This window comes from Lates calcarifer, linkage group LG15 (genome assembly GCF_001640805.2).
Source record: "Lates calcarifer isolate ASB-BC8 linkage group LG15, TLL_Latcal_v3, whole genome shotgun sequence".
Classification (NCBI taxonomy): Eukaryota; Metazoa; Chordata; class Actinopteri; family Centropomidae; genus Lates; species Lates calcarifer.
The window spans coordinates 18,935,759-18,960,563 of NC_066847.1; the positions used below are offsets into that span (position 1 = coordinate 18,935,759).

General features: G+C 42.9%; 1 protein-coding gene across 7 annotated transcripts in view; it reads right to left on the bottom strand.

Annotated features, from left to right (window-relative positions):
• The window catches only part of LOC108893043 (nuclear factor 1 B-type), a 66,701-nt gene that overhangs the window by 6,769 nt on the left and 35,127 nt on the right, over positions 1-24,805 (bottom strand). For 3 of the 7 annotated variants that reach the window (XM_018690849.2, XM_018690834.2, XM_018690856.2), the window contains exons 3-11: positions 20,336-20,392; positions 18,510-18,578; positions 15,338-15,458; positions 14,719-14,840; positions 11,328-11,462; positions 10,948-11,132; positions 8,342-8,480; positions 7,618-7,700; positions 3,225-3,313 (exon numbers count right to left, since the gene is read on the bottom strand). In XM_018690849.2, the coding sequence (XP_018546365.1) occupies positions 3,225-3,313; positions 7,618-7,700; positions 8,342-8,480; positions 10,948-11,132; positions 11,328-11,462; positions 14,719-14,840; positions 15,338-15,458; positions 18,510-18,578; positions 20,336-20,392 (1,000 nt within the window). The remainder of the gene's footprint in view (positions 1-3,224; positions 3,314-7,617; positions 7,701-8,341; positions 8,481-10,947; positions 11,133-11,327; positions 11,463-14,718; positions 14,841-15,337; positions 15,459-18,509; positions 18,579-20,335; positions 20,393-24,805) is intronic. The other 4 variants (XM_051075882.1, XM_018690843.2, XM_018690871.2 and 1 more) reach the window with 3 other exon arrangements.

The following is a 24,805-nucleotide window of genomic DNA, read 5'->3' on the forward strand; positions in this document are numbered from 1 at the left end:
GCAACGGTGCTAACTGAAAACGCGAGTGGGAACAAACAGCATGTTGTTCCCGAGGGGTGCTGCGCTACGTAGATGTCAGATAATTAGCCCCCCCACCCCACGTTCCTCCTCCATCCCCCACCCCATAGGCCCCCAGTGTGCACTCATCTAACACTCTCCCACCTCTCACATCTCCCCTGCTAAGTCTGAGAATACCTGCGTCGCACATTTGCTACCTGGTTCACCAATAACAAACTTTTTTTTTTTTTTTTTTGGTTTAACGATGTGCTAAAGTGCGGCGTTGGCAGCGGTTAAAACCCGGACAGACGAAGAAGAGCAGGCAAAGAGGGATGACTGCGGGACAAAGGTAGTGAGGACAAATGAGGAGCAAAGTGTGTAAGAGGGAGAAGATGAATGACAAGAAGTTGTTGTTTTTAAGAGGAACAAAACACAGACGAGGCTGAAGTCTGGAGATGCTGGTTTGAGGTGGAACACAGGCTCAATTCTTTGTGAAGCGTCACAATTAGACAACAATGTCTGCGTTCATGAAAGCAACTCATCAACCAGTCTGAATTTTATACAAATCACTAGTCAACGCTCTTTTACTTAAAACAATGGAAGTGCAAATTTAATTCACCTCGTAGCCTAAAAGAGGCAGACTCTTTAATGAAGAGTGAAAGAAACAAAGACAGAGAAGAGAAGATGTATTCAAAATAAAAACAAACATTATTCAACTTTTAGATTTCAGTGTGCAAAGAGTTAAAAGCAACCTCAAGGCTAAGCCTCTCCAGCAGTTTTTTTTCCTGTCCAATCCGTCCTCATGCTATCCTCTCTCTCTCTCTCTCTCTCTCTCTCTCTCTCTCTTTGCTTTCTTCCCTCCCTCCTTCTCTCTTTCACCCTGCCAAAAATCATCGGACAGGAAATGGGGGATTAAGTTTTTCCTACCTTGCTTGAACAAAGAGCGCACAGAGCGGCCAGGGGCTGCAGCTTTCTCTTTTTCCTGTTCGCTTTCTTTCTTTCTTTCTTCATCACTCCCTCCCTCCTTCCACTGCTCCGTGTTTGTCTTTCCTTATGAAACTCCTCTCAGGTAATGGCTTACATTAGGGGGACCACACAGCTACAGAGGTGGACTCGCGGGCCTTTGTGCGCAGTAAAGCGGTTTTAATCTTGTTAAAATCGATGGCTGTCTGTCCATATCTGCATCCTATAACATAAAGCTGCGCTCAGCTGGAGTTTGATGTAAAGAATACCAGAATACTAAAGTGGGGGGACTGAAATCATCCCATCACTGCTAATTAAGATGTGCAGTTACCTGAATTTAAACTGTACGTGAGTGAGGGCCCCCTTTAAAGAAAGTTAGACTCAACAAAGATAAATATTAAGCTCCTTGTACTTTTTAAATTAGTTGGTCTTAGGCAAACACATACAGGGCCTGATGCCATTATTACAGGAATTCTGGGTATTGTTGTCCAAATTTGTCAAACAGCTCCCTCTCCCGCTATAATCTAGAGTTGCCAATATGCTAGTGAGGCTTTAAAATCCCTCTATTTCTCTATATTTTAACTCTGTACAAGTTTTCTACTTGAAACTGCTCTGGACATGACTTAAAGCCTGACCTCCATTGCTGCATTTCCTTAGGTAACCTTCAAGATGGCCTCCCCTTACCCTGTCCAGCTCCCAAACCTCACTAATTCTACTCCCTGCAAGCACAGCCCGGGCATACAGCGTGCTTCGTTTAAGGATTAGCTCCCTAAATTAGATTATCTAATGGCATCTTAATGGATTGCTGACCCATTTCCTGCACAATGGCAACATGCGAGTCTGGCAGCGTTTTAATTTGGGGCTAGTACTGAAGAGGCATAGTGGAGCGCTCCGTTTAAAGGGCAAGCGAGATAAAAGAGAAATCTGACTGATTTCATCTATATGTTGAACGGTTTTGCGTGTATAATCCATCAAAGAGGAAAAAATATAATAGAATTACCGTCCCATCCTTGTAACAAAATAAACTAAATTCAGTTGGGGTCTATTTTATCTGCGCTCATTACTGTACACTCACATGGAGAAAAGTGGAGGAGTTAGCTGCTGTGTGAGTGGAACAAGAGACTTCGGGCTGCTGCAGGGGACATTTTTCTCTGCTACCTCCACTGGCCTATTAGGAGGCCTGTTGAAGGGGGTTCTGCTGTGTGCATGTGTGTTTGTAAAAAAGGCTGTAACTTCAGCGGGTGCAAAATGAGCTGTACACACACACATACATGTGCACACACACACATACACACACACACACAGATGCCCTACACTTCCAGGGAAAAGGGAAAAAGGGAGACGTAACAGGAAAAGGCTTAGCTCAGCTTGCTCCGTGGTGAAATGGTTCAGGTTTTTTCCCCCAGAGAGGGGGAGATACAGTGTGGAGGCAGGGGGAGATGAAAGGGGGGGGGCACTCTGTAACCTTAAGTTAAAGAGAGTAAAGCATGACTTCAGCATAAAATCAAACAAAGCTAAGCTTGTTCAAATACGGGAAGTCAATGGCTACGAATCTGACCTGAAATGACTTTCATTCTACACGGTTTGACTTCATTTCTTCTAATTAGCTTCATGGAAGTTTGTGTTATGAAATACGAATACTGTGTTTTTGTTGGGTGTGAATCCATGAGGAAAGTTATGTTTCCAACGCTGAATCATTTTGCAACATTTGTCATCTTATGGTGAAGAATAACAGCAGTGGAATACAATCATGACAAATTTGACTGAAATAAAGTCCTGATATTTGCTGCTTTCACCAGATATGCCTAGAAATGTTAACGACTTTCTGAAAGGTAGGATTCAGTCTAACTGCTATTTAACAGAAAAATACATTCAACCAAATCTCACGCTTTCTTACGAAGTCTACCAAAGTAAGAACTACCAAAATGACTAGAAAAGGTGGAAAACAATTACAAAGGGGAAAAGAAATGAGGGAACAGAAAGGAGGGAAAACACCAGAGAGACACAAGGAAATGTATGCTACTTTTACCAAAGAAACAGCCTCTTCTCAAAAGCTCAAAAGGTTAACTTGTATGACAGACTATCCCACTACAGTGATAACAGTCACAGCTACTGACCAGATATTACATTTATATGTGACTTTATATGTAAAATATGTGACAATCAAGATTATACATTATATGGCATTTCTATTTTGAGTGTGCGTGTGTGTACATGTGGTGTAAGAGAGACAAAGAGACGGCATGAAAGAATGAAAAGGTTACCTTTGCCAAGTAATCCCCAAAGTGTCGTCAGTGGCACTGGGGCCATAATGCCTGCCGTTTTGAGTCACGCTCCAGTCACACTTCCTCAGCTGTCAATTGAAACCTAGCAGTCAGATCACTGGGCCAAGACAACTTCCACTTCAGATGACACTACAACTCAACACTGTATACACAAATACATGCAGAAGAGCCTAGAGCAAGAGCAGCACAAATAAAAATGACTCCAAAATGAGTCCTAACTTACTGACAATATGAAAATAGTGAATGGAATCAGTGTATTCATTATTTGTTGGGTAGATAACAGTTAAATCAGAACTATGGCTAAAACAGACATAAAGCAAAAACATGCAGTCACAGTTAGTGGTAACAGCTAACCTGGAAGTAAAAAAAAAAACAAAAAAAAAAACGGAGTTAGTTAGTTACAAAATATGAGTGGCATCATATAGGTAGTTCATCTGTGAGTGATTACTGCTTTTGTTGCTGGTTAGCCAATGAAGCCATGCAATCCACTGGATGCATGTACCCTGTCGATAATCACTGCTTCACTGTAAGTGCACTTTCAGATTCAGGACGGAGTACGCATGCCCTCAAGCATGCAGACTTTTTTTCATTAGCTAACTGTTTTTATTGATTAGGGGTCAAAATTACAATGAAGTTAAACAGCACACACACACATACACACCCACACCCACACACACACACACACACACACATACACACATGCATGTGCACACAAACCCTTTTCCCCCCTCTCTTAAGACATGCCAACCTTACATACAGATTACAAATTACTGCAACAAAAAAGCCACACACAAACGGTGTCTCCTTTGCATGCATTATGCGAGCACACGTGTCGGCAATCCAGCTGAGAGCTATCTCTGCCAATACCAACCTAACCTTGCCCTGTGGTCAACACATTCATTTAGTAATGCATCAGGATAAAACTGCACTGTTAGCACTCTGCGTGCAGTGGCAGACGTTTTGCAGAGGCTCTTAAGAGGGATTTAATCAGATATACGCATACGCTGAATATTCAAAGCCATTTGCAGCGGTCAAGAAATGTTTTTCCTCCGAGCACCTGGATGAACACATCAAGAGATGATGATGGTTTCCTACTTAAGCCATATTTAAATTCAGTGATGTGTTTTTGTTATGCTCCTTGATTTTTTTTTGGAACAAATGTGAAGAAGTGGCAAGAAACAGAATTTCAGCCACAGCAAATAAATCTCATATGCTTTTCAATGATGCAATAACCCTCCATAATGTTACAATTAAATATATTAGTGTTATTTGATCAACTGCTTTGAATAGCTGCTGAACAAAACTGAATGAGAAGCAATGCATCTTGATCCATCCAGTGTGTTTTCTCTGTTTTTATCGAAGGGTGGGAGATTAAACCCCCGTGCCGCTCCCGCAATCTCCAGCCTGACAAAAGCTTGGAGAGAATGTGCGGGCTGGGCCAGACGCTCGGTGCCACCGCTCCTCGAGGGGCTCGCCATCTGTCCGCTGGCACCCGGCACATCAGAGTGGCACAGGCAGCGGAGAAAAGGGGGACGGAGCCGGGGAACGTTAGCAAACAGATGCGGGCAGATTGTGGATTAGGATCCTTCCTTAGATAATACCAAATGACATCTGATCATGGATCTTTCCCTGCGGAATGCTAGATGGTGGCATTCCCTCGAGGGGTTAACCAAGGCGAGAGATGAATGGAGGGTTTTCACACATTCGCTGCCTGGGAATCGTAGAGCAGGTGTGGGAGCGTGTGGTGGTGTTGTTTTGTTTTGTGTTTTTCATTTCTGAAAGCCTACTGTGCATGTGTGTGTGTGTGTGTGTGTCCGTGTGTGTCCAGGGACTTCTATTTTAGTGGGGCCACATCTTAAAATAGACTCTGCTCTGAAAAGTAGGTTGTTTTAAGCTTTACTATCAAGTTATCAGGTGGCATTAAGCCATTTTATAGAAGAAACAGCATAATTATCTATCAGAGTTGAGAATTAACACTACAGCAGCAGTCTGAACTAGAATCAAGGAGATCTATGCATATGCTGTATTAGTAAAACAATGATTCCAGTATTTAAGTTTTCCAAAAAATTATTCCTCTTTTCTTTCTCTGTTTAAAAGAAATCAAAGGGGGCTCTGACAGCAGCAGAGACAGATGCAGAGCAAGTCATGGCCTTTATCCATCACACAGACAGACAGACAAAGAACAGCGTACCTCCACGGTCCAGCCTCAGTGCCGACCACATTTTAAAAACCTCAGCATTAGAAAATCTCACACAACTCTCTAGGCACGTGTGTGTGTGTGTGTGTGTGTGACATGTGTCTCTCTCCTCCCCCAGCCAGGCGACAAACGGCGGCAGCTAAACAACTAAAAGTGTCAGTAAAGCCTCATGGATCCCACATAATAAACATCCCAACGCCAGATGAGGACAATGACAGAGTATTCAGTGAAAGTGTTTAGTCCTGAGGGACTTGGCTCGGTGTTGGTCCCGCTCCGCGAGGCCAGATCCCAGCCCGTTAAATCATACCACAGAAAACAAAAACAACTGAGACATGCAGAAGTATGATGAATCAACGTGGAGATTGTTTCGAGTTCCTTAAGCCGACAGCAGCATTTATTCATCTGGATATAACATGTAATAACCTTCTAGAAAGGTGTCACTGTTGTACTTACAAATCTTTCATTTTCAATTTCTCATTTTAAGCTGCTGTCATTTTGATAAAACTCTTTCCAAACTGACTTGGTCCAAAGATATCTCAGCCGATGTGTTCGTCTTTGCTTGGCCTAAAATAATTAATGTTTTGTCAGTGCAACAGGATAACAAAAATATGTTTTAGGATAATTCAATTTCAGATAATTAGAATTTATCAAACAAAAAATAACAGTACATTGTTTTTTATTATATTATCATACTGTTTTTCTTTCTTCTATTTATATATCTGGCTGATTTACACTTCAAAATCTGGAACAAAAAGTCCTTATAGCCTCTGGGGGCTAAGCTTTGGACAAAATTCAGCGGGTCATGCAGCTACACTCAGACTGCCGCTGTCTTGTGTAGTCACTTTGTGCCCCACTGAAAGAAGTAGCAGGGCTACTAGAAAATGTGGAAGACAAACTGTGCAACATCAGCCAAGTGAATCCTCCCTCTCCTCCTCCTTTTCCTCCTGAGTGGAATAAAAGCATCCCACGACTGCTGACAAACATTCACTTTTTTTTCGCTTGCTCTGATTTTAGGAAAATGGGGAAAATGAAAGGCAGAGAGAAAAAGAAAGACAGAAAGGAGAGGAGAGGAGCGAGGAAACAGAGGCCAGCTTTGTCATTTTTACTAAACATTAAAAAAAAAAAAAAAAAAAGGCTAGCTGAGGAGAAACCCAGCAATCATTATGTAGCCGCGTGCAGATGCATTCAATTAGTTGTGGTTGGAAAAGCCTTGGCCTCAGACCAGCGCTTTCAATAAGATGGGGTGGGGGAGAGCGCTCTCTCCCGTCCGACAACACCGCAACGCTCCTAACCTCGCAGACACACACAAACACACCCACGCGCACACATAGAGACACACACACAGGGTCACCACATCTGTCCTCGGACCGCTGCTGGAGCAACCGCGTGACGCCAGCGCTAAATATTCAGCTTGTGTACCATAAATGTGGGGGTGTATATTAAATGTGGTATGTGTGTGTGTGTGAGAGTTTCTAAAGTAATGTGTGAAGGAAATATAGCTGAGCACATTACACTCTCAAAGACACCCACATGTCCCATCCATCTTCTGAGTAGTGGCCACACAATGACAGTGAGTTTCCTGACACCTTCATTTCTTTCTTTAAAGTGACCTCAGGAAATAGATGCCTTTTCCACGCTAGACTGTGGGATTTAAACTCGATTCAAGTCATTTAGATCTTACATCTATCCTCATTTTATGCATGTATTATTGGCATGTGGTTAATACTACCAAATACTACCCTACTGGTGTGAAGTGGATGTGGATTTTCAGAGCATTTCTTCTGATATAACCTACTTTAAACATTAAGGTTCTTTTTTCAAAATTGAATCAGAAGTGTTAGTAACATTTGATAATCAGTAAGACTTGGTATCTTTAGCTGTGTTAAGAGTCAGCCCTTTAGAGGGCTGGAAAAAAAAAAAACTTGTTATGTTTCTAATTCTTTATGCCAACAGCCAGCACTATACTTGACCTCAGCCTTCCAGTACTCTAATCTGATCTAGAAGTGCTCAGATCTAACAAGACAGTTTAATGGTTCCTACAAATCAAATTCAGAGTGTGACTGGCTTTTGCAGAGGGCAGGGACACACATCTGATGTGTGGGGTAGATGGGGTGACAGAAAATGAAAGAGGAGCAAGTGAGCTGAGTGGTGGGGGTGGTGGGGGTGGGGGCTCACCTGTTGCTGGTGGAGGAAGGTGGGATCTCTAGGGCTCAGGCCTACAAAACGATTAGCCGTCGGGGTGCCAGGGGCTGAGTAGCCTGGGTAACACACCATCACAAAAAAACACACACAAAGTGGAGTTTGCATTACAATTAGCATTTCAGGAATTTGCAGTGAGTGGACTCTAAATTTAAAGTCATTTATCAACATTACAAACAACCTATATTAATGTGGAGTCCAACATGGTTCTATTTTAGGCCCACTTAGAGAGCATCATCACACAAGCTGAAAGATGCTATAGCTGTAAATATGTACTCAAAGTACTGATGAATATGATTACAGAGTATACTTACCCAATTACAGCTATCATTGGTGAAAACTTAAGAGCACCACACTTGAGACTTTCAAGCAGTGAGGGCACAGAAACACTGAAATACTGCTTTTTACATCTGTATTAAATTACTCTTTTAACATTATCCTCCTTGTTTTCATTGCAAGTTCAGAACCTTAGTGGCCTTACAACAAATTCTGCCAACACTAATCTGTCATGTAAGAGCATAAAAAGTCAGGAACACACACACTGACAAAACAAACAATTCATGTAAAAACTAAATAGTTGGTCTTCAACTGCAACTTGTTCTACGATGTAGAGCTGCAGGAAGCTTGGTGTTTTGTGGATTGGGAGAAGTGAATGATTGGTAGTGGGCGTCAGTAGTGAGCATTAAGTACTAAGACTCACCTTCTGTGGATGTGGTGATGGGCTTGGTGTCGGGCATGGAGAGTGAGACGGGTCTCACAGCGCTGTGGTGTGGGGAGGGAGCCAGGACTGGGGTGAAGTGGCCTGGAACTTTTCCTACCACCTGACCACTGCTATTAGGCTGCAGGTGGGGTAGAGACAAGCAGGAAACACAAAGGATTTTATTTCAGAGAATAACTTATTTTGTCCAGATTTAAGGGATGTTCATGCCAAACATGTGTGGAGTGTTTTACTCCAGTTCTGGAGTTTATCTGCTATTTTTTTTTTTGGTTTGCTTTATAAGACGAGAACAATGCCTTGGCTCTCTTTTAAATCAGTTGTAGTGCGGTCTGCTAGAAGTGAAAAAAAATCTAAACTATGTACAGGAAAGAGCCCTCAAATGTAAATTTCAATGGTCGTAATGGTCAATAACATCAATACCTGCCATTAAGTTATGCTTGGAAAAAATAACACAGGAAAGCTGAATTAAACCAAAAAGTACAAATAACCATGCTTTCCTAAGCTGCATTTGTTTTGTCTCCTAACAAACCTCTAACCTTACGAGAGGACAGGCAAACTGTATCCAGTGACTTATGTTTACAAGCTCTTGCTCGCTTGTAAATGTGCAGTTGGGCAGAGCTCAATAAACCAATACAAGCATGTAACAAAGTACACTTTTCTAAAATGGTTAGCACAAAACAAACTGAATGTCCAATCACACCCTTACGTCTTCCTGTCCTCCCACCCACCCCCCTAACTGCTCCATTTGCCCTCAAAAGCCCACTCACTCTTACACTTAATGCTCCGCCTGAAGAAAAGATTTTAGTACTTTCAGTCGCTGTGTTGTCACAGTTATTACTAAAACTCTGGGGGGCACGAGCAACAATAGATCCTCAGTCAGTCACGATGGATTTCCTACATGATTTTAAACAATGATTTTAATGGCACTCATAAATGAAATTTAGGAGGACCCGGGTGTGAAAAGACAGAGAGAGCTGCGGAGTGACCTGTTACAATGGTGTGAATGTGCGGGTATGGAGAGCGAGGCAGAGAGACTATATATATGGAGAAAGAAATAAAGGAAGCTAGTGGGAGCTACTCTTTCAGACGGCTGGAGACTGTCTGGGGCGTTCATTTCAGGGCCGCCCCAAGTTCAAAACTCAAACAGGCCTTTTTGGAAAAGAATTGTGTCCACAGGGTTCCCTCCGATGTGAATAGAATGTTTAATTAGAGTGTAATATAATCTGCGTTAAAGCAAGCATAAAAACATTCTGGCACTCGTCCATGGGATTATAAGCGCTGTGTTATTTGTTGAGCACCCCCCAACCACCCCCCACCCCCTCCGCGCACACACACCCTCCCTCCCCCTGTCCTCCCTCCTCCTCCAGCTGGTCTTCTAGCGCTCTCTCTTCCCTACCGGACCCCACCTCGCTGGCCCACCACAACCACCCCCCTCTCTCCTTTCTCCAGCACCCCAGCAGAGGGCCAGTTAATTCTGCACAAGAGCCGGGCCCCGGCAACGGCAAATATTTACAACCTTTATCATTCCCCGCGGTTTTTCTCTAGAGTAACAGTCTCTCCGTCCCCCCCCCGTCCCCCCCCCCCTCTCTAACCCGCTCCCTGCTCTGGAGATGGAGCCGTCTACGAGGCCTTTGTTTACAGTGAGAACAGCGGGGATATAAAACTCACATAAATATCACACGGCTCTCTCATCTATAGAGACGCCTGCTCTCTCTCTCCAACACACTGGACACAGTGTGTACCCTGAATGTATAAAAGCCCTAAGCTATTTGATTTACTACAGCGTCTTGATACAGTTTTGTATGTCACGCAATTGCAATAGTTTGGTTGACTTTTTTTCAAGTCAGCTGGTTGTTGGGGTTTTTTTTAGCACAATTACAACTACAAGGCTGGGAATGTACTATAACCTTTGCCATGAGTATTATATCAAAAAGAAAATATATACACTACACAAGAAGTGGCCTGCAAAGTACAGGCTGGGGTTGCCTGTAAAATGAAAAGTGGTTTAATTTTACTGTGATTTAATTCACTATAAATTATTCTAATTAATTAACTCTTTACACTAACTATTGTAATTACAGGTTTGCCTCTAACAAATAATATATCCCTGCATGAAGGACAGGCAGCCCAGTGCTAAAAACAAGGGGTATGAGTCCATTTAAGAGTTCCTTTAAATGGGCTTTAAATGTCTAATTTGTAATATGAAACGACACCGAAAAAAATGCAGTTTTACAAGGATATCATCAAACAATTCACATATCATTGTAACCCACACCATAAATAAAGAGAATGACCAGGAGCAGGTTTGGGATAAAAGAAAAAAACAACCACAACTGAATGATGTTTCTCTACTTGCAAATGCTCCAATGAGGCAGTAATGAAATAATGACAAATGCATGCTATAATTGATCTTATCTTTAATCTCTTGAGGTCAGATGGAAGTTAAGCCGAAAAAGATAACAGAGAACTCCTTGAGGCCATGAGAGTCGTGCCAAACCAGCCTCAGACTTCTGGCCTACAAACTAGCTTCTTCAAAGACTGAAAAGAAGAACAAGAGGGGGGGGGGGGGGGGGGGGGAGAAGACTGACCTGGCTGCTCTGTGGGCTGGACGGGTCGTATGACGGCACGTAGCTCTTGAGGGGATCAGCAGGGTTGAGGTGGGGCGGGTAGCGGATGGTGGTGTGCGAGAAGTAGGGCGACGGCGCCGGGGGCAGGATAGCCGAGGCCGAGAACTGCAGGGGCGAGTGTGGAGGGGGGCTCCTCGTCGATATAACTGTGAGAGAGACAGACAGATGGGTTGAGAAGAAGATAAAGATTGAGTGTGTGTGCGAGGGAGTTAAGATAAAGTGATCATCATTGATCTAAGGGGGCTAAATTAAGTATCGACATAGATTTTTCAACTGTGTTTATGAGGAAAAAGTCGATCAGAGCTTCAGATCGAGCGAGACGGCGGTCACTGGTAACTCACCACTGTGTCCTACACCTGTTAGGCCTGGGTGATGAGGCTGAGGGAAAGTGCTGAGTCGTGGTGAGGAGTCCTGCGGAGAGGTGGGGCTGAACAGCGGCTTCTCTGGCTTCTTCATGGTAGGAGAGGACATGTCTGCTAGTAGAAAAAACACATAGATGCAAACACACACAGAAAATGTGCATATGCCTTATTAGATATTCATAATTTGATTATTTCTTTGGGCATAGTTGCACAGGACTATATGGGAGAAACAGTAACATGAGGAATTTGTTCTAACGTCTGTGTCGCGTCAAACTGATTCCTACAGGAAACTGAAATCAAATGACTTCACTAATGCATGAAAACAAACATTGCAGAGATATCTTTTATGATTTGCTGCTGAAAATGAATCACAACATTTCCCTACAGCTTCTACTAATGCTTCTATTTCTCATGAATGAAAGGAATTAAGTGCCAAAAATGAATTATGGCTGAAACTGAGCGGAATTTGATCTGCATGGGATTATTATTATCAATGGACCTATTTTGTCTTCAAAATGCAGTAGACAATGAAAAATGTACAGACACTGCAAAGGTTCAAAATCACATATAAGCCCTGGAATTGTTACAAATCACTGGACATACCCAAGGAATGTAAGTCCTGAGAAAATCTGGCTTTTGTCATGTCTGAGCAGACAATTAAATCCAGCCAACTGACACACACTTGTTAAGTACTATACGGTGTACAGTTGGTCACTCAAAGAGGATTTAAGAATTTCAAGACCCTCACGTAATCTTAAATAGAATATTACACTGTAACATCTGCTCACCTCGGTCTTACACGCTGTCTGACAAGCTACTGTAATTCCCCATGAATAATCCTGAGGGCTCAGCAAAAGATATGAAATTTGTTTAGGAAATTTGTGCAGTTCGATAAACTAAGAATATGTGCAAAAACTCTTACAAGTTGCTCATTATTGCTGCTCTACACTGTCATGAGCAATGTTCTGCTGTCACGGCTGTGCGGTTTTCAATTTTCCATGGTAAGACACAGTGTCTGAGGGGAACGTGATAACAAATAGATGCGAGGGGCAATGGCCTATGTCTGCTTCGGCTTCTTCTATGAACATTCATCAAGTGCTTTTCTGGTCCGTTACAGATTCCTGGGGTGTATAACTTTCAAATCATCCATCTCTTTCCCCCAAAATAAGCTATATAAACCCAGTTGTTGAGGTATTTTCTATAATATAAACCGTCCTTCCCTATGTTTTCCCACAACAAGCGAAGATCCACCCGAGTGACGGGAAGAATCACTCATAACCAGAAGAGAGAGCGACAAAGGTGGCTGGAATTCAGGGGGATTTCCCAGTCTGAGGTTGCAAGAGGATACAGGCTTAAGTGCTTTCATTTTTGTGTCAGAGGGAGAAATACCTTTGAGAAGATTGATATCACTGCTTAATGTTTCCATGTAAATGTAGGAAATATTTTCTGCAGTGGAGGTATATGGCTTTTCCCTCTCTTCTGCTAATTAAATCCTTCAGAGAATCAACTGGACTGCCTCGGGAAATTAAACTGGACAATTAATTACCAGAAATTAAACACTTTAGTTTAAATAAAAGTATTCTGTCATTGAAATCAGATTAGTTGTCTTTCGGTAACTGATTTATTTTGTATGTAATGGGTGAATGTGTACCAAAACATTAAAAGATCCCACACACACACAAAAAAGTGTATAGTACTTTCCCAGTGCAAAATACAAGGGAGAAACTATGTCTTCCACTACATGGTGAGGTTTTGTCGAATGACAACCATGTGCGAGAAATGACCGTTTGGCACTTGGGAGGCCTCATATGGGTTTAATATCACCCCACTTCTCATTTATTCTCTCCTGACAGAATAATGGCTGTCTTTGGAGAGTTTCCTACCCACTGCTTTCCCTTTCTCCTCGCCCCAAGTGTCTAAGTTTACGCAGAGCAATACTCAGGCCTTGTGCAATGGGACATGCTGAAATTTCATGTGCCCACATTGGGCTGTGGTTAATCCCACTAGAGTCTGTGCCTCTTGTGTATCATCTGGTGTTTTCCTGCTTCAGCCTTTCTACTTATTATACCAAAATAAAAAAGGAGGACTGGCGAGAGATACAGCAAAAGAGGTAGACAATGATCAAACAAAAGCTAAAACCACAGTATGCCCTGCTGAGGAGAAAAAGTTGGGACACTTCCAATCATTTTGCCTGTGGCAGTCAGACGAAATGTCACCTATGCTAACCTCTGTCGGTTAAATCCAGAGGCAGTGCGGGCGGCAGAGTGTGGAAAGAAGTCAGCAGAGAATGAGAATGATCCGGAAACACGGGACAGTGAAGCCTTAATTAAAAGGGCGATGGGCTCTGCTCTGCACCAGGAGACAACGTAATGAGACATGCAAGCTGTCCCGTGAGGATCTCGCTTTCCCTCGCACACAGAAACAAGCATGTGAGGCGGCACGCCGGTTTCTCTAATGCATGCATCTCTACCTTTTCTTTTTTCAGATCCAATAAGCCCTATGAACAAACTTGTTAGGTGGGCTTTATTTTTTAAATCCTTTCCTGCTAGTCCTTTACAATACACTTGGCATATGATCATCAGACCTCTGCCGTTGGGGAATTTCTCTAAAGTTCAGCCAAGACGTATAGCCTCATTTCCTGATGAGAGATCATCTGACACGTTTGCCCTGTAGGTCTAATAGCTCTATAACTGGAATTTCTCTATAGCAGCCACTCATAACATGTTTCAGGTGTCTGTGAATGAGGAAAATGATACACCTGACATTTGACAACTCACAACCTACACTTGTATGACAGTAATTGTAATATTATTAAGTTTACCAGTTATGAAAATAACCAGTGTCATTATTTTTAGGATACGAAGTTGTGAATTTCAGCTGGAACAGTTTGTTCTCATAGCAGACACTGCATTGTGGAATCCAGTGTTTCCTTTGTATGAGCAACAGGTGTGAGAGAATAGAGATTTACATTCAAACAGCAGTTCAAATGGGTGTAAACATTTATATGCCTGGGGCTATCTCTGTCATGGTATGTATTTTAAGAGGGCTGAACAGGTTTGTGTGCAGATAAAACCAGATGCAGTTCGTCCACAGTGAAAGGGTTGGCGACAATGACATACTGTACCTTATGACAAAGCTCAGAGTTAAAGAGTGTTTACTTTGATCAAATCTATTTGCATGTGAGGAGGATGGGAGCTCTCCTATCCTTCACTGAAATCCTGTCAGCACACTCTTGTACAACAATGAGCTGCGCAAAGTTGTTTGTGTAACTGTATGAATGCAATGCAAGGTGTTACTGACAAAGAGCATCCATGCCTGACAAACCTCCCATAGGTAAATAAAGATGGTCAAATAAAAACAGGAAAATCACCTCCGTCTCTGTCGTGCCAGTTTGCCCGACTGCTGGCCGGTGAGCTGGGTGATGAGTAGAAGTCAGGTCCTGTTGGGCTGGTGTCCATGTTCTCCTCCATATTGACAGTTTTGGGCCTTTTGCTGCAGACATGAAGAAGTTTATGGCTTAATAGAGAGATACTAGACTCAGACTCCGTCTTTGAATTTTGTTTGGATGTTTGGGTTTTAACCGTTGGACTGAACCAGGCTAGCTGTACCCTCTTGATTCCAGTCTTTATGCTAAGCTATGCTAATTGCCTCCTGGCACTAGGTACATGTTGAGGGCCAGGCAATCAATAAATCTTCATGTCTGACTCACTGCATTATATTACATGAACATGTTATCCAAAATGTCAAACTGTTCCTTTAAAAAAATTTAAGCTAACATTCCATATAATGGGTAACTGTAATTTCAGCTCCTTATAAATATAAAAGATATCATAAATATGCACTGCCCTTGACTGAACCTCACTGAGATATTTCTGTGTTAGTAATAACATCATAAACGAAACAATGTCAGTGCTATGATGTTATAACAGAGGGACCTTTTTTCAAACTCTGACCAAAGAGCTTATTTTGTTCCTGTAACTTCCACTGACCTGCCGGGAGGGGAGGACAGCGAGCGATGCAGCCCCACGCTGGAGTTCAGGTCGTGGTAGTAGGGTTGGCTGGGCATGTCGGCCATGGAGAAGTTTACCGCTGCACCGTGGGTGATGGGCACTGTAGAGGACACAGAGAAAAACAAAGACGAACAGTTATGCTGCAATCACTGCAAAGGAGGACTTCAGTGTCAGCAGTGTTGTCAGACTGAGAGCTGTCTTCCCCTAACCTTGCATCTAGAGACGCACAATTAATTGCACAATAGCTTGACTGACTATTATTGATGCTTTGTGTTTAGAGGCACTGTGTATCAAATTAAGCGCTCCCTATTAACTGTCTGACCATCACAGGCATTTCTGCTGAGCACTCTGATTAACAAGTCACTTGGCTGTGGCTGCAGGGAAGAACATTATCACCAGAATGAATTAATGTAATTTTTTTGCATATTACTATTAGAATTATCATTGAGTCTGATTTCATTTATATAGCACTAAAAAGACAAGCTGAATGTAGAGTAAATATACAGCAGTAAAACAACAGTGTATTCACCAAAAGCAAGACAGCAACAAATGTCAGCTGAGCTCAGCATCTCAAGGAAACGTAAGTAAACTTTAATATGAATTCACAGTCATCATCTTCTTCACTTCTCTATGGTCTGGTACTATACTCAGCACTTTCCTCATATAGTGATTTACAGTGGTAAAGGTGTTGTTTTTCCCACTGCGGTCAAGATGAGGGATATTGTTTCACGGGAGGCCGGCCCAGTGTTTATAGAACAAAAGGAGTTTGCCACCCATTCTCACTCTCTCTCCCTTCATCTCTCTCTGTGTGTGTCTCCCTCTCTCTCTCTCTCTCTCTCTCTTCAGTGTGTGGCCCGCGAGGCAGCCTGCAGCTCGAGCGGTTGGTTGGTTTGGAGTCGATGAGAGGATGGAGTGTGTGGCGCCGTCTGTTGTGGTCTGAGGTTCACCACTGGCACGATCCCTCCGCCAGCCTCCGCCCTGGCAGCCCACTGTAGCCCTGGCAAAGGCCCCTACCCGCTGCTACCCATACCGAGCTGTCTGTGGAGGAATGCATCCGGCCCGAGGACGCCGAATACAAGACCATTGTTTTGCTTTTTCATTCATGGCTGAGGATACCCCCGACCATCTCTCTCTCTGTTGGTTTCTCTCTATCTCTCTTTCTCTCTTCTTGGCTCAGCACAATATTTGTGATGCCACTTGGCCACTCTGCCAATCATCTCATTTAATAATCTGGGCTTTGACTTTTAAGCTAAAATACACAGCGAATGAAACAATGATGCTGCAAAAAATACAATCTGCACAATGCTTCCTCCAGCAGATTACCTCATCTTACTGTAGAAGCAGATAAGAGAAAATGTAGTTGCACAAATTTAGATCAACAGTTTCAGTTGCCCGTGCATGCCCACATTTTCTGTTGCCAAAATATTTTTACTCTTGCAGTCGAGGCTCCTGTTGCATTAATGAGTGTCCTCGTCGAAATGCTGCATTGGAAGTCAGCCTTGAACTCCGCAGCTCTCTTTGATGGACTTCAAAGAATGTCTCAAGAGCCTGGAGAGTTGGGAGAGGAGCGCGATGACGGATGAGCGGCTGCTTAGATATCTTCCCAGGGAGTGACCGGCTGAGTGAGTGACAATTCCTGTGCGTCCGTCGACCTTTTTAAAATTCCAGCTTGACTTCAGTCGGCTTTAGTGAAACCGGGCTCGGTCACATGAGAGCAAACACGCCAGCGCAGCGGCCATCTGGTCAGGGGGCAAATTAAGCACTAAACAAAAACACAGTCTTTCAAAGGGATATTCAGTCTCTGAGCAGTGAAACGAGTAGGTTCTGCCTTTTCAGAGCACGATGTGCTGGTCCTACATCAGATGCAGTCGGTAAACAGAAACCAAGGTCAGCATTAAATAATATTTGTAGTTTCAAATCCATTATATATATCAACGCCTACACATTAGGATCTGCGCAAGTTCAAAACAAATTGAGATTTTTCTTTGACAGTTTGGAGGATTTCAATTGTAGAAACTTGTGTACAGTCATAAAGTTTTCCATTTTTAGTACTTATTTTAGCAAGACATTCAAAGATAATGTGATTTACTTATTCACATATTTATTCTGCAGAAGATTATGTCTTTAATTTACTTGTTTTTTCCGACCAACAGCCAAAGGTCTTCAATTTACTGTCATATATGACAAAGAAGACATAAATTGAATGAAATCTTGCAGATTACTTTTCCATCCATTCAACTAATCAATTAACTGACAAATCATTGAAGCCCTAAACAGCACTGAAAAGGGATTCAAAACCAGCCTGAATACAACCATAGGACCGGATTGGTACATACAAGAACACACTGACAGCACACCACAGGTTTGTTTCTTTTAAACACAGGTTCTTGGTTGTTCTTTGTGCATCACAAGCATGTAACAAAGCTACAGCCTCAGCTAAGAGGCAGTACAGTTAAATGGTGCCTCAGGGTGTCCCCAGCTATCAGAGGGAAGAGGACTCCTGCAAGAACAACCGTCAACGGCTTTGTGGAGAGCAGACATGTCCATACAGATAAATTCAGGCTCAAGCAGATGTCTGCGCAGTCAAGTATTTTCTTATTACAAAGCAGACTGGCCAAACTGGATTTACCACACTATAGCTGTGTGGTAAATGTCAGTAAAAACAGAGATTGGGATTTGCAGAAAAGCAGTAAGATAGAGAATTTTTTGTGACATCTGTAGGTAAATCCACCTATTATCTTATCTTATCCTAGTTCTTTCCCTTTCTCACCTAAATACATCAACAAGTCTACATTTAAGCAAAGTGAGGAGAGATTTAAGCCCTCTGCACATTCATACAGGTGAATTCGAGTTGTATCACCTGATTAGATGTGTACAGACTGTACAGGCGTGTACAGACTGCAATTGATTGACGTCCCCCTGACTCTCATAACCCGGTTGCACCTGTTAGATTAGGTAAACTTACACCTTCTAAGCAACAGTCTTCTAAGTACATGGACTTTGGTGTCCTCATGTGATTCCCAGCATAGCTCCACCCCCAGCTTCAACCTGAGCTCAGGGCTAATCACTGATAACTGCAAGGATAACTGAGAACACCTGTGTGGGTGTGCAGGGTGCAAATGAATAAGAATATAAACAGCTCTGTACTCACTCCTGGACACTCGCACCAGTTCTGCAACACTGAAGACTCCTGATTTGATGAAGCTGTCTTCCAAGTAGACTGTAGACAAAGGGACACACAGAAAATGAGTCAAAGAAATGCAATAATCATGAGCGTGATCATTAGTTAAACAAATTTGAAATGCTTGTAATTTACTAGATCCACAATTCAAGTGTGCAGAATGAAATTAGAGTTCAGGATTTGCCTTTATATGTATTTCTTTGGGTGTGAAATGAACAATAACATTGGTTTTAATGCCTCAGATCAAGTAATGTCACAAATGTTGATTCGACATGGATGGATCATTTTGTTAATTTTCTATTGCTAAATGCACACTGAGAAAAAAAACCCATTAATCTTTAGTCCTCTTTCAATCTTTTTCTTTTTTAACTTTTTTTTTTTTTAAATAACATGAAATTTAGCAGGCAACATAAGGTGCAGAACAAAAACTTTATTTGATCTTCCTTTTCTTTCCTTTCCTGTTTCATTATTCATTTGAAAATGATTATGAAAAACACTAATTACTGTGTTTGTTTTTCAGTTAGTGCCACCAAACCATTCCGTGCAGTACAGTAAAAAGAGAGGCAGGACAGGTATGCGAGGAGGACGGGGTGACACGCAGATTGTGAGTCAGACTAAAACTCCTGCTGCTGTGAGCACAATGAATGAGCCTGTGTTGAACCACAGGCGCTGCCTAGTTGATTAAATACACAACTAAAATCTAATAGCTGTCAATATTGACACTATTATACTAAGGTACATTATCATAGCAGGAAATTTCCACCTTAAAGAGACATTTACTGGAGAACTGATATTAAAGATTATTTTGGAAACGTGAGACTGCTTCTCTCTTTCCAGTGTAAATAAACTGACTCGCTTGGAATCATGAACCGCTTAGGAAGCGAGATGAGGTTGTTACAGCACAGGCAGATCCCCCCCCCCCCCCCCTTTTCAGAAAACTATTTTTAGATTGAACAAATGATAGTTATAACGTATATTTCTTGCAGTGTTGAAGCATTTATTGCGTTGTTTGACCTGCTCAGGACTCAGCAGTACTAATGAGAGGCTGTCAGTCAAGTAAAACAGCCAGACAAGTTATTGACACCCAAATGACTCCGGCTCGGCTTTGATGCGATGCCAAGGGCACTCGCGCCATGCCAGAAAGATAGGCAGCTTGACGGGCACCTACAAAGCCTAATGCCTCCAGTGAGCCAACGGCTTTTGCGGGGAACTGTGCCGCTGCTGAAGGCCTCCCAGACCTGAGTCATTGGCTCGCTAGCATGTTTTCCTTGGCACTCATATCGGCAGAACCTGCTCTTGAGGTAGAAAACTAATTATACTTATCAAACTATTTTCATACCAACATTGTGACGACACAGTGCAGGTCAGTCCAGGGGAACAACAGCACTGTCAAAAAAAATTCTCTACAGCGTGGCTTTATTGGCTCACCTTGATGTGCTTTATTCCCAGCCAAAGTTGCAATCTGCTGTAAAATTTTTACTCCAGATCTGGACTGTCTCTGTGTCTTTTCTTACACTGTCTTTGACATTGCCACTGGGATGATGACAATTCAAATGTAATGATCCGATCAAATTTTATTCCTCCTCAGTCCATGCAAAGTTAAAAACTACGGCTGCAGCTTTCTTTTTTTTTTACAGTAAGGGCTTTGCTATTTTGCAAGAGTAACAGAGTTCACATCAAAACAACACTATGCAAACTAGGTAAGTTATGTTGTACATAGGTTGCTGTGCAGTGGGCGAGCTGCAGAGGAACAATAGAGCGATGACAGGAGGGAGGATGACTGGTACTGTACATACCTGGAAGAGGGTTCTTGCCTGGCTCATTGTTACTGGGACTTCCTGACTGCTGCGAGTCTGCAAACACGCAGAGAGAGAGAGAGAGAGAAGGGGGTGGGGGTGGGGTGGGGGTTAGTATAGCATAACAACAACATACCTTCTAAATGAAACATGGTTTCCTTGTCAGCCTTGATTATTTCCAGCAAAGATACATAGTATCCTGCAACTTCTAATAAAAATATGTAAATAAAAATTTTAACGCTAATTAGCATTTGTTTTACTCAAATTCATTGTTTGCCTACTTCAGACTCCATCATAAAACAAAGAAATAACTTCTGTCAACACACACAAGAGGACAAAGTGCAATATTATATATATAATATTATTTCCTTCCTGTGTGCCTTAAAGTTTTACCTTATCTACCAGTCAGGGAGAACATACCTGCTGTACATTAAACAAGACAAGTTTTGTTTGAACAGAATTATCATTAATGGGAGGGTAAACTGAAGAAAAAGCTCTGTGTCTGACACAGGATAGTCTAAAAGTTTTTACCAGCAGACCTCTGGGTAATTTTTCAAAGGGGCTGAGGGAGTGCTGGGGTGGGGTGGGGGTGGGGTGTACAGAATGTGTTCTGTCCTGCTGTGCAAGGTACGAGCACAGAACAAAACGTGGAGAGAGGACAGGAGGGGCGGGGAAATACAAGGAAACATGAGTGGAATTCTTTCCACCGGCTACGGTGCACAGGCTTTGGTATGAGATGGCACGGACTGACGTCTTTTCTCGTTGGGAGGGGAATCTATCATTCCTCAGCAGCTCTAGCTCTGGTTGATCACTGATAGGTACGGGGGGGCCTTTTTCCTTTTACATCACGCAACACCAAAGTGGCAAAACATCAAAATTACTGATATAAATCTATGTCAGATTTCAATCCATGTAGAGGGTAACGGTGCGTTTGTGAGCATGTCAAAAATAAAAACAACTGACTTGACATAGTGTAGCAAGGCTTTGCACCCATACATGGAGAGGCACTCAACTGCTGCTATGCCTAACAGTGAACGGCAGCGTCTGAGTGGACCCCCATAATGATTCAAACCGGCCCGAGCCTACACATGCCTTGAGCAGAGAGGGCTGAATGAGAACCAGCAGGGAGATTATCATCTACGCCTTTAACACGAGAGAGCCCAGACAAGACGCTAGAAACAGTGAACTCAGATACCCTCGCCTTGCAACAACACCCCTTTTCCTGCCACAGCTCTCATGAGCTGTGTTACAGAGGCAACGGAGAAGGAAAGAGAGGGGGGTGGGGGAGAAAGAAGAAAAAAAGTTGAAAGATTTATCCCTTTCTTGTTCTCTCTCTATGTCTCTCTCCCTCTCACTCTTGTTCCCCTCTCCTAAATTTGACTATTAAACAGCACTGCAAAAACAGAATGTTCTTGGCCGAAGCTCAACAATGACAAAGTAGGGAGGGAACAGGACCATACGTTAAGGAGAAAAAAAAATCCCCTCTTTTCAGAGTGTTTACCCCCAAAAAACGTGCGAGAAATGTACAAGTCACGGTTTTATATTATATCTCAGTTCTGCTTCCTAAAAAAGTAAAACCATAAGCTTGACGTATGATTTCACATCGGGTAGTCCGCCGGGTTTTAGGGAATCTCTGTTCAAGATGTTTATTTTCGTCTGTTTCTTAGCCTACAAATTGCCCATTTCAATTTCCCAGAGCCAAAGTGATGTCTTCAAATTACTTGTTTTGTCAGATCAGCAGTCCAAAACCCAAACGCTAGTCTATTTACAATCACATAAAACACAGAAAATCAGCAATTCTTCAAATCTCAGAAGCTGTAGCAAGAAAAGGATGGGCGTCTGTCCTTGTTAAATCACTTTAAAAGCTAATCAATTACCAAAATTGAAGATTAAGTTTCTGTTAATCATTTCAATACTGACATCTGTATTACATTGCGTGTTGTACACTCTTGAACATGTTCGCGTCATTGCCTAATAAATAGAAGTTTCCTTTGCTTTGCACCAATAAGCAGCAGCAGCGAGTCCCTTTAGCTGCCCCCCTACACACACAGACAAACACACACACATACATGCACATACACACAGTCTGTAAAGCAGCTTTTGTGGGTGAACAGAGGTTTGTGTGGATTTGGCACAGCACATGTCTTTTAAGTGATTGCAGGGAGCTCAGTGGCCTTGTCTCCCTGTCTTCTCCTGCCCCCCCAATGCCACTTTCAGAGTCATCCATCAGTCTAGTTATGACTGCCAACTCCACGCCTGCTCCCCGAGAACTGCTGAGAGGGAAAGAAACCAGGCAGGGGGGATAGAAAAGAGCACAAGGGAGGATTTGGATGCTGAAAAGGTGGCGAGGGGAGAAAAAGAGTGAGGAGGTGGAGGTAGTAGAGACGCCCCGGTTTGTTTAGATCGCATTAGAGTTTGTTTTTTTTCCTTCTTCTTCTTCTTCCTCTTCGTCATGAGCTGAACAGGCAACCATGACAAAAAGAGCAGATGGTCGTGGCAATTAGAGATCCCAGGAAGCATCTTCCAGCATGAGGCCCCACTGTAGCACCAGGAGAGACCACCTGGATGACTCAAGGTGGGATGCAAGCATATGGCGCATCTGCCAGCCCTGCACTGGACCTGGAACCACCTCCCCTATTGCATTACATTTTACCTTTGACCCAAGAAGGGCTGCTTCATGCTTCTTCTTCTTCAAGTGTGATTGTATTATTTAGCACTGTGCTTACACATTTGTCAGACTGTGAATTTGCTCTTTTTATATTTTAAAGACTTTATTTCAAATCTAGTCAATTCAACAGGTTTTCAAGTAAAACCTTAATTTTAAATTATAAGTAAAAAAAAAAAAAGAAGATCATTCTGGATTATAAAAAGTTTGATGTAAGTGTAGATAAACGGTAGATGGTAATTTTTGTTTCAAAAAGAACAGTTCAGAAAGTGGCTGATCTAAAGTAAAGTAGGATGTGAGGAGCCTGAGTTCTGGTATCTGTATCTAAAAGGTGTCCTGTGCAGAGGCCTAGCCAATCTGATAGTCTTCAAATAAACAGTAGTGTAACCTGTAAATAAACAGTTGCGGTCAAGGAGGCTGGGCTTTGCCCTGGAAGCTTGGCAGGGCTCGATCACAGAGCCAGACACCACACACACGCTCTCTCTCCTCACACACATACACATACACATAAACACGCACATATACACACGGCCCTTTTCCAAAAACAACATTTCTTGGCACCCACCGTCCCTGCCACTTGTTTAAATAAACAAACCAGTTCATGAAGGAAGTGAAAAAACAGTACCACGTATGAATCAGATTATCTGATGTTACTCAGCAAAAAAAAAAAAAAAAGCAAGGAAAAAAGAAGCAGAGGGGGCTTGTGGGTATTTTGGATGTGTCCACGAGTTCTTACACCTTCTTGTCCGGTGGGATACTTATCATACCACTGTAACGATTAGGGCAATTAGGGGTAATGGCAACAGAAATCTGGCTCGGAAAGAAAGTTTCTCAGTGCTTGTGAGGCGTCTCCACGCCCAAGTGTGTTACTCGCCTGGATTTTATAATCACTTAAACACTCACACACACTCTCCCTAACCCACCCACTCATTTTTTGGCATGATACCCATTCTGTTCCCACTAAATTGCGGAACACACATACACATACACATACACACACAGTGTGGATTAAATTAGCCACATAGTTTGGGAAACTTTCTCTTTTTTTTGACAGCGACGGTGCACGCTCCTAGCCCGCAAACACTTGCAGACACATACAGATATCCTCCACAAAAAAACAGTGCGCACGCGCGACACGCACACCCTGCAGATGCATACCGCTGTCGACATTTCAGGAGGAGAAGCCTGTCTGGCAGCCATTTTATGCCGAGCGGGGTTCTGTGCACATGTATAGCACTCTGGCTGCCAGAGGCATGGGTCCCGAGCCAAGACGCATTTCAGCAGCCTGGGGAGGCAAGGGGAGGGGAGTGTGGAGGAGAGGTGGAGAGGGGTGGACTCCCGGAGAAGTAGGGAAACAGAGAGAGGGAGAGGGGCAGAAAATATCGACCTAATTACGGAGCAGCTCCGATGCGTAATGTTTCGACAATACAGCTGCTCCTGAGTAAATATTTGATGTGGCCAAGCAGACTTTCTGCTCAGTGTCCTCCTGCTTTTCTTTCCTGTTCCGCTGCAGGAGGCTCCACTTTGTCCTTCATTGGAATTGCACAGCCGAAATACGAGTGTGTGTGTGTGTATATGTGTGTGCAGCACAGGGTCATGCAAGTCTTGACAGTATGCATAAATGACTGTACATGTGCCGGTATGTAATGTGTTTGTGTGTGTGTGTGTGTGTATGTGTGTGTGTGTGTACTTTGTCCCGTGTCCTCCTCTGCTCCTGGTTTCCATCATTCACAGCTTTGTCGATGACCTCACACTACTCGGGCTGGCTTCCAACAGCCAGCAGAACCTGCTCTCTTCTCCAAATC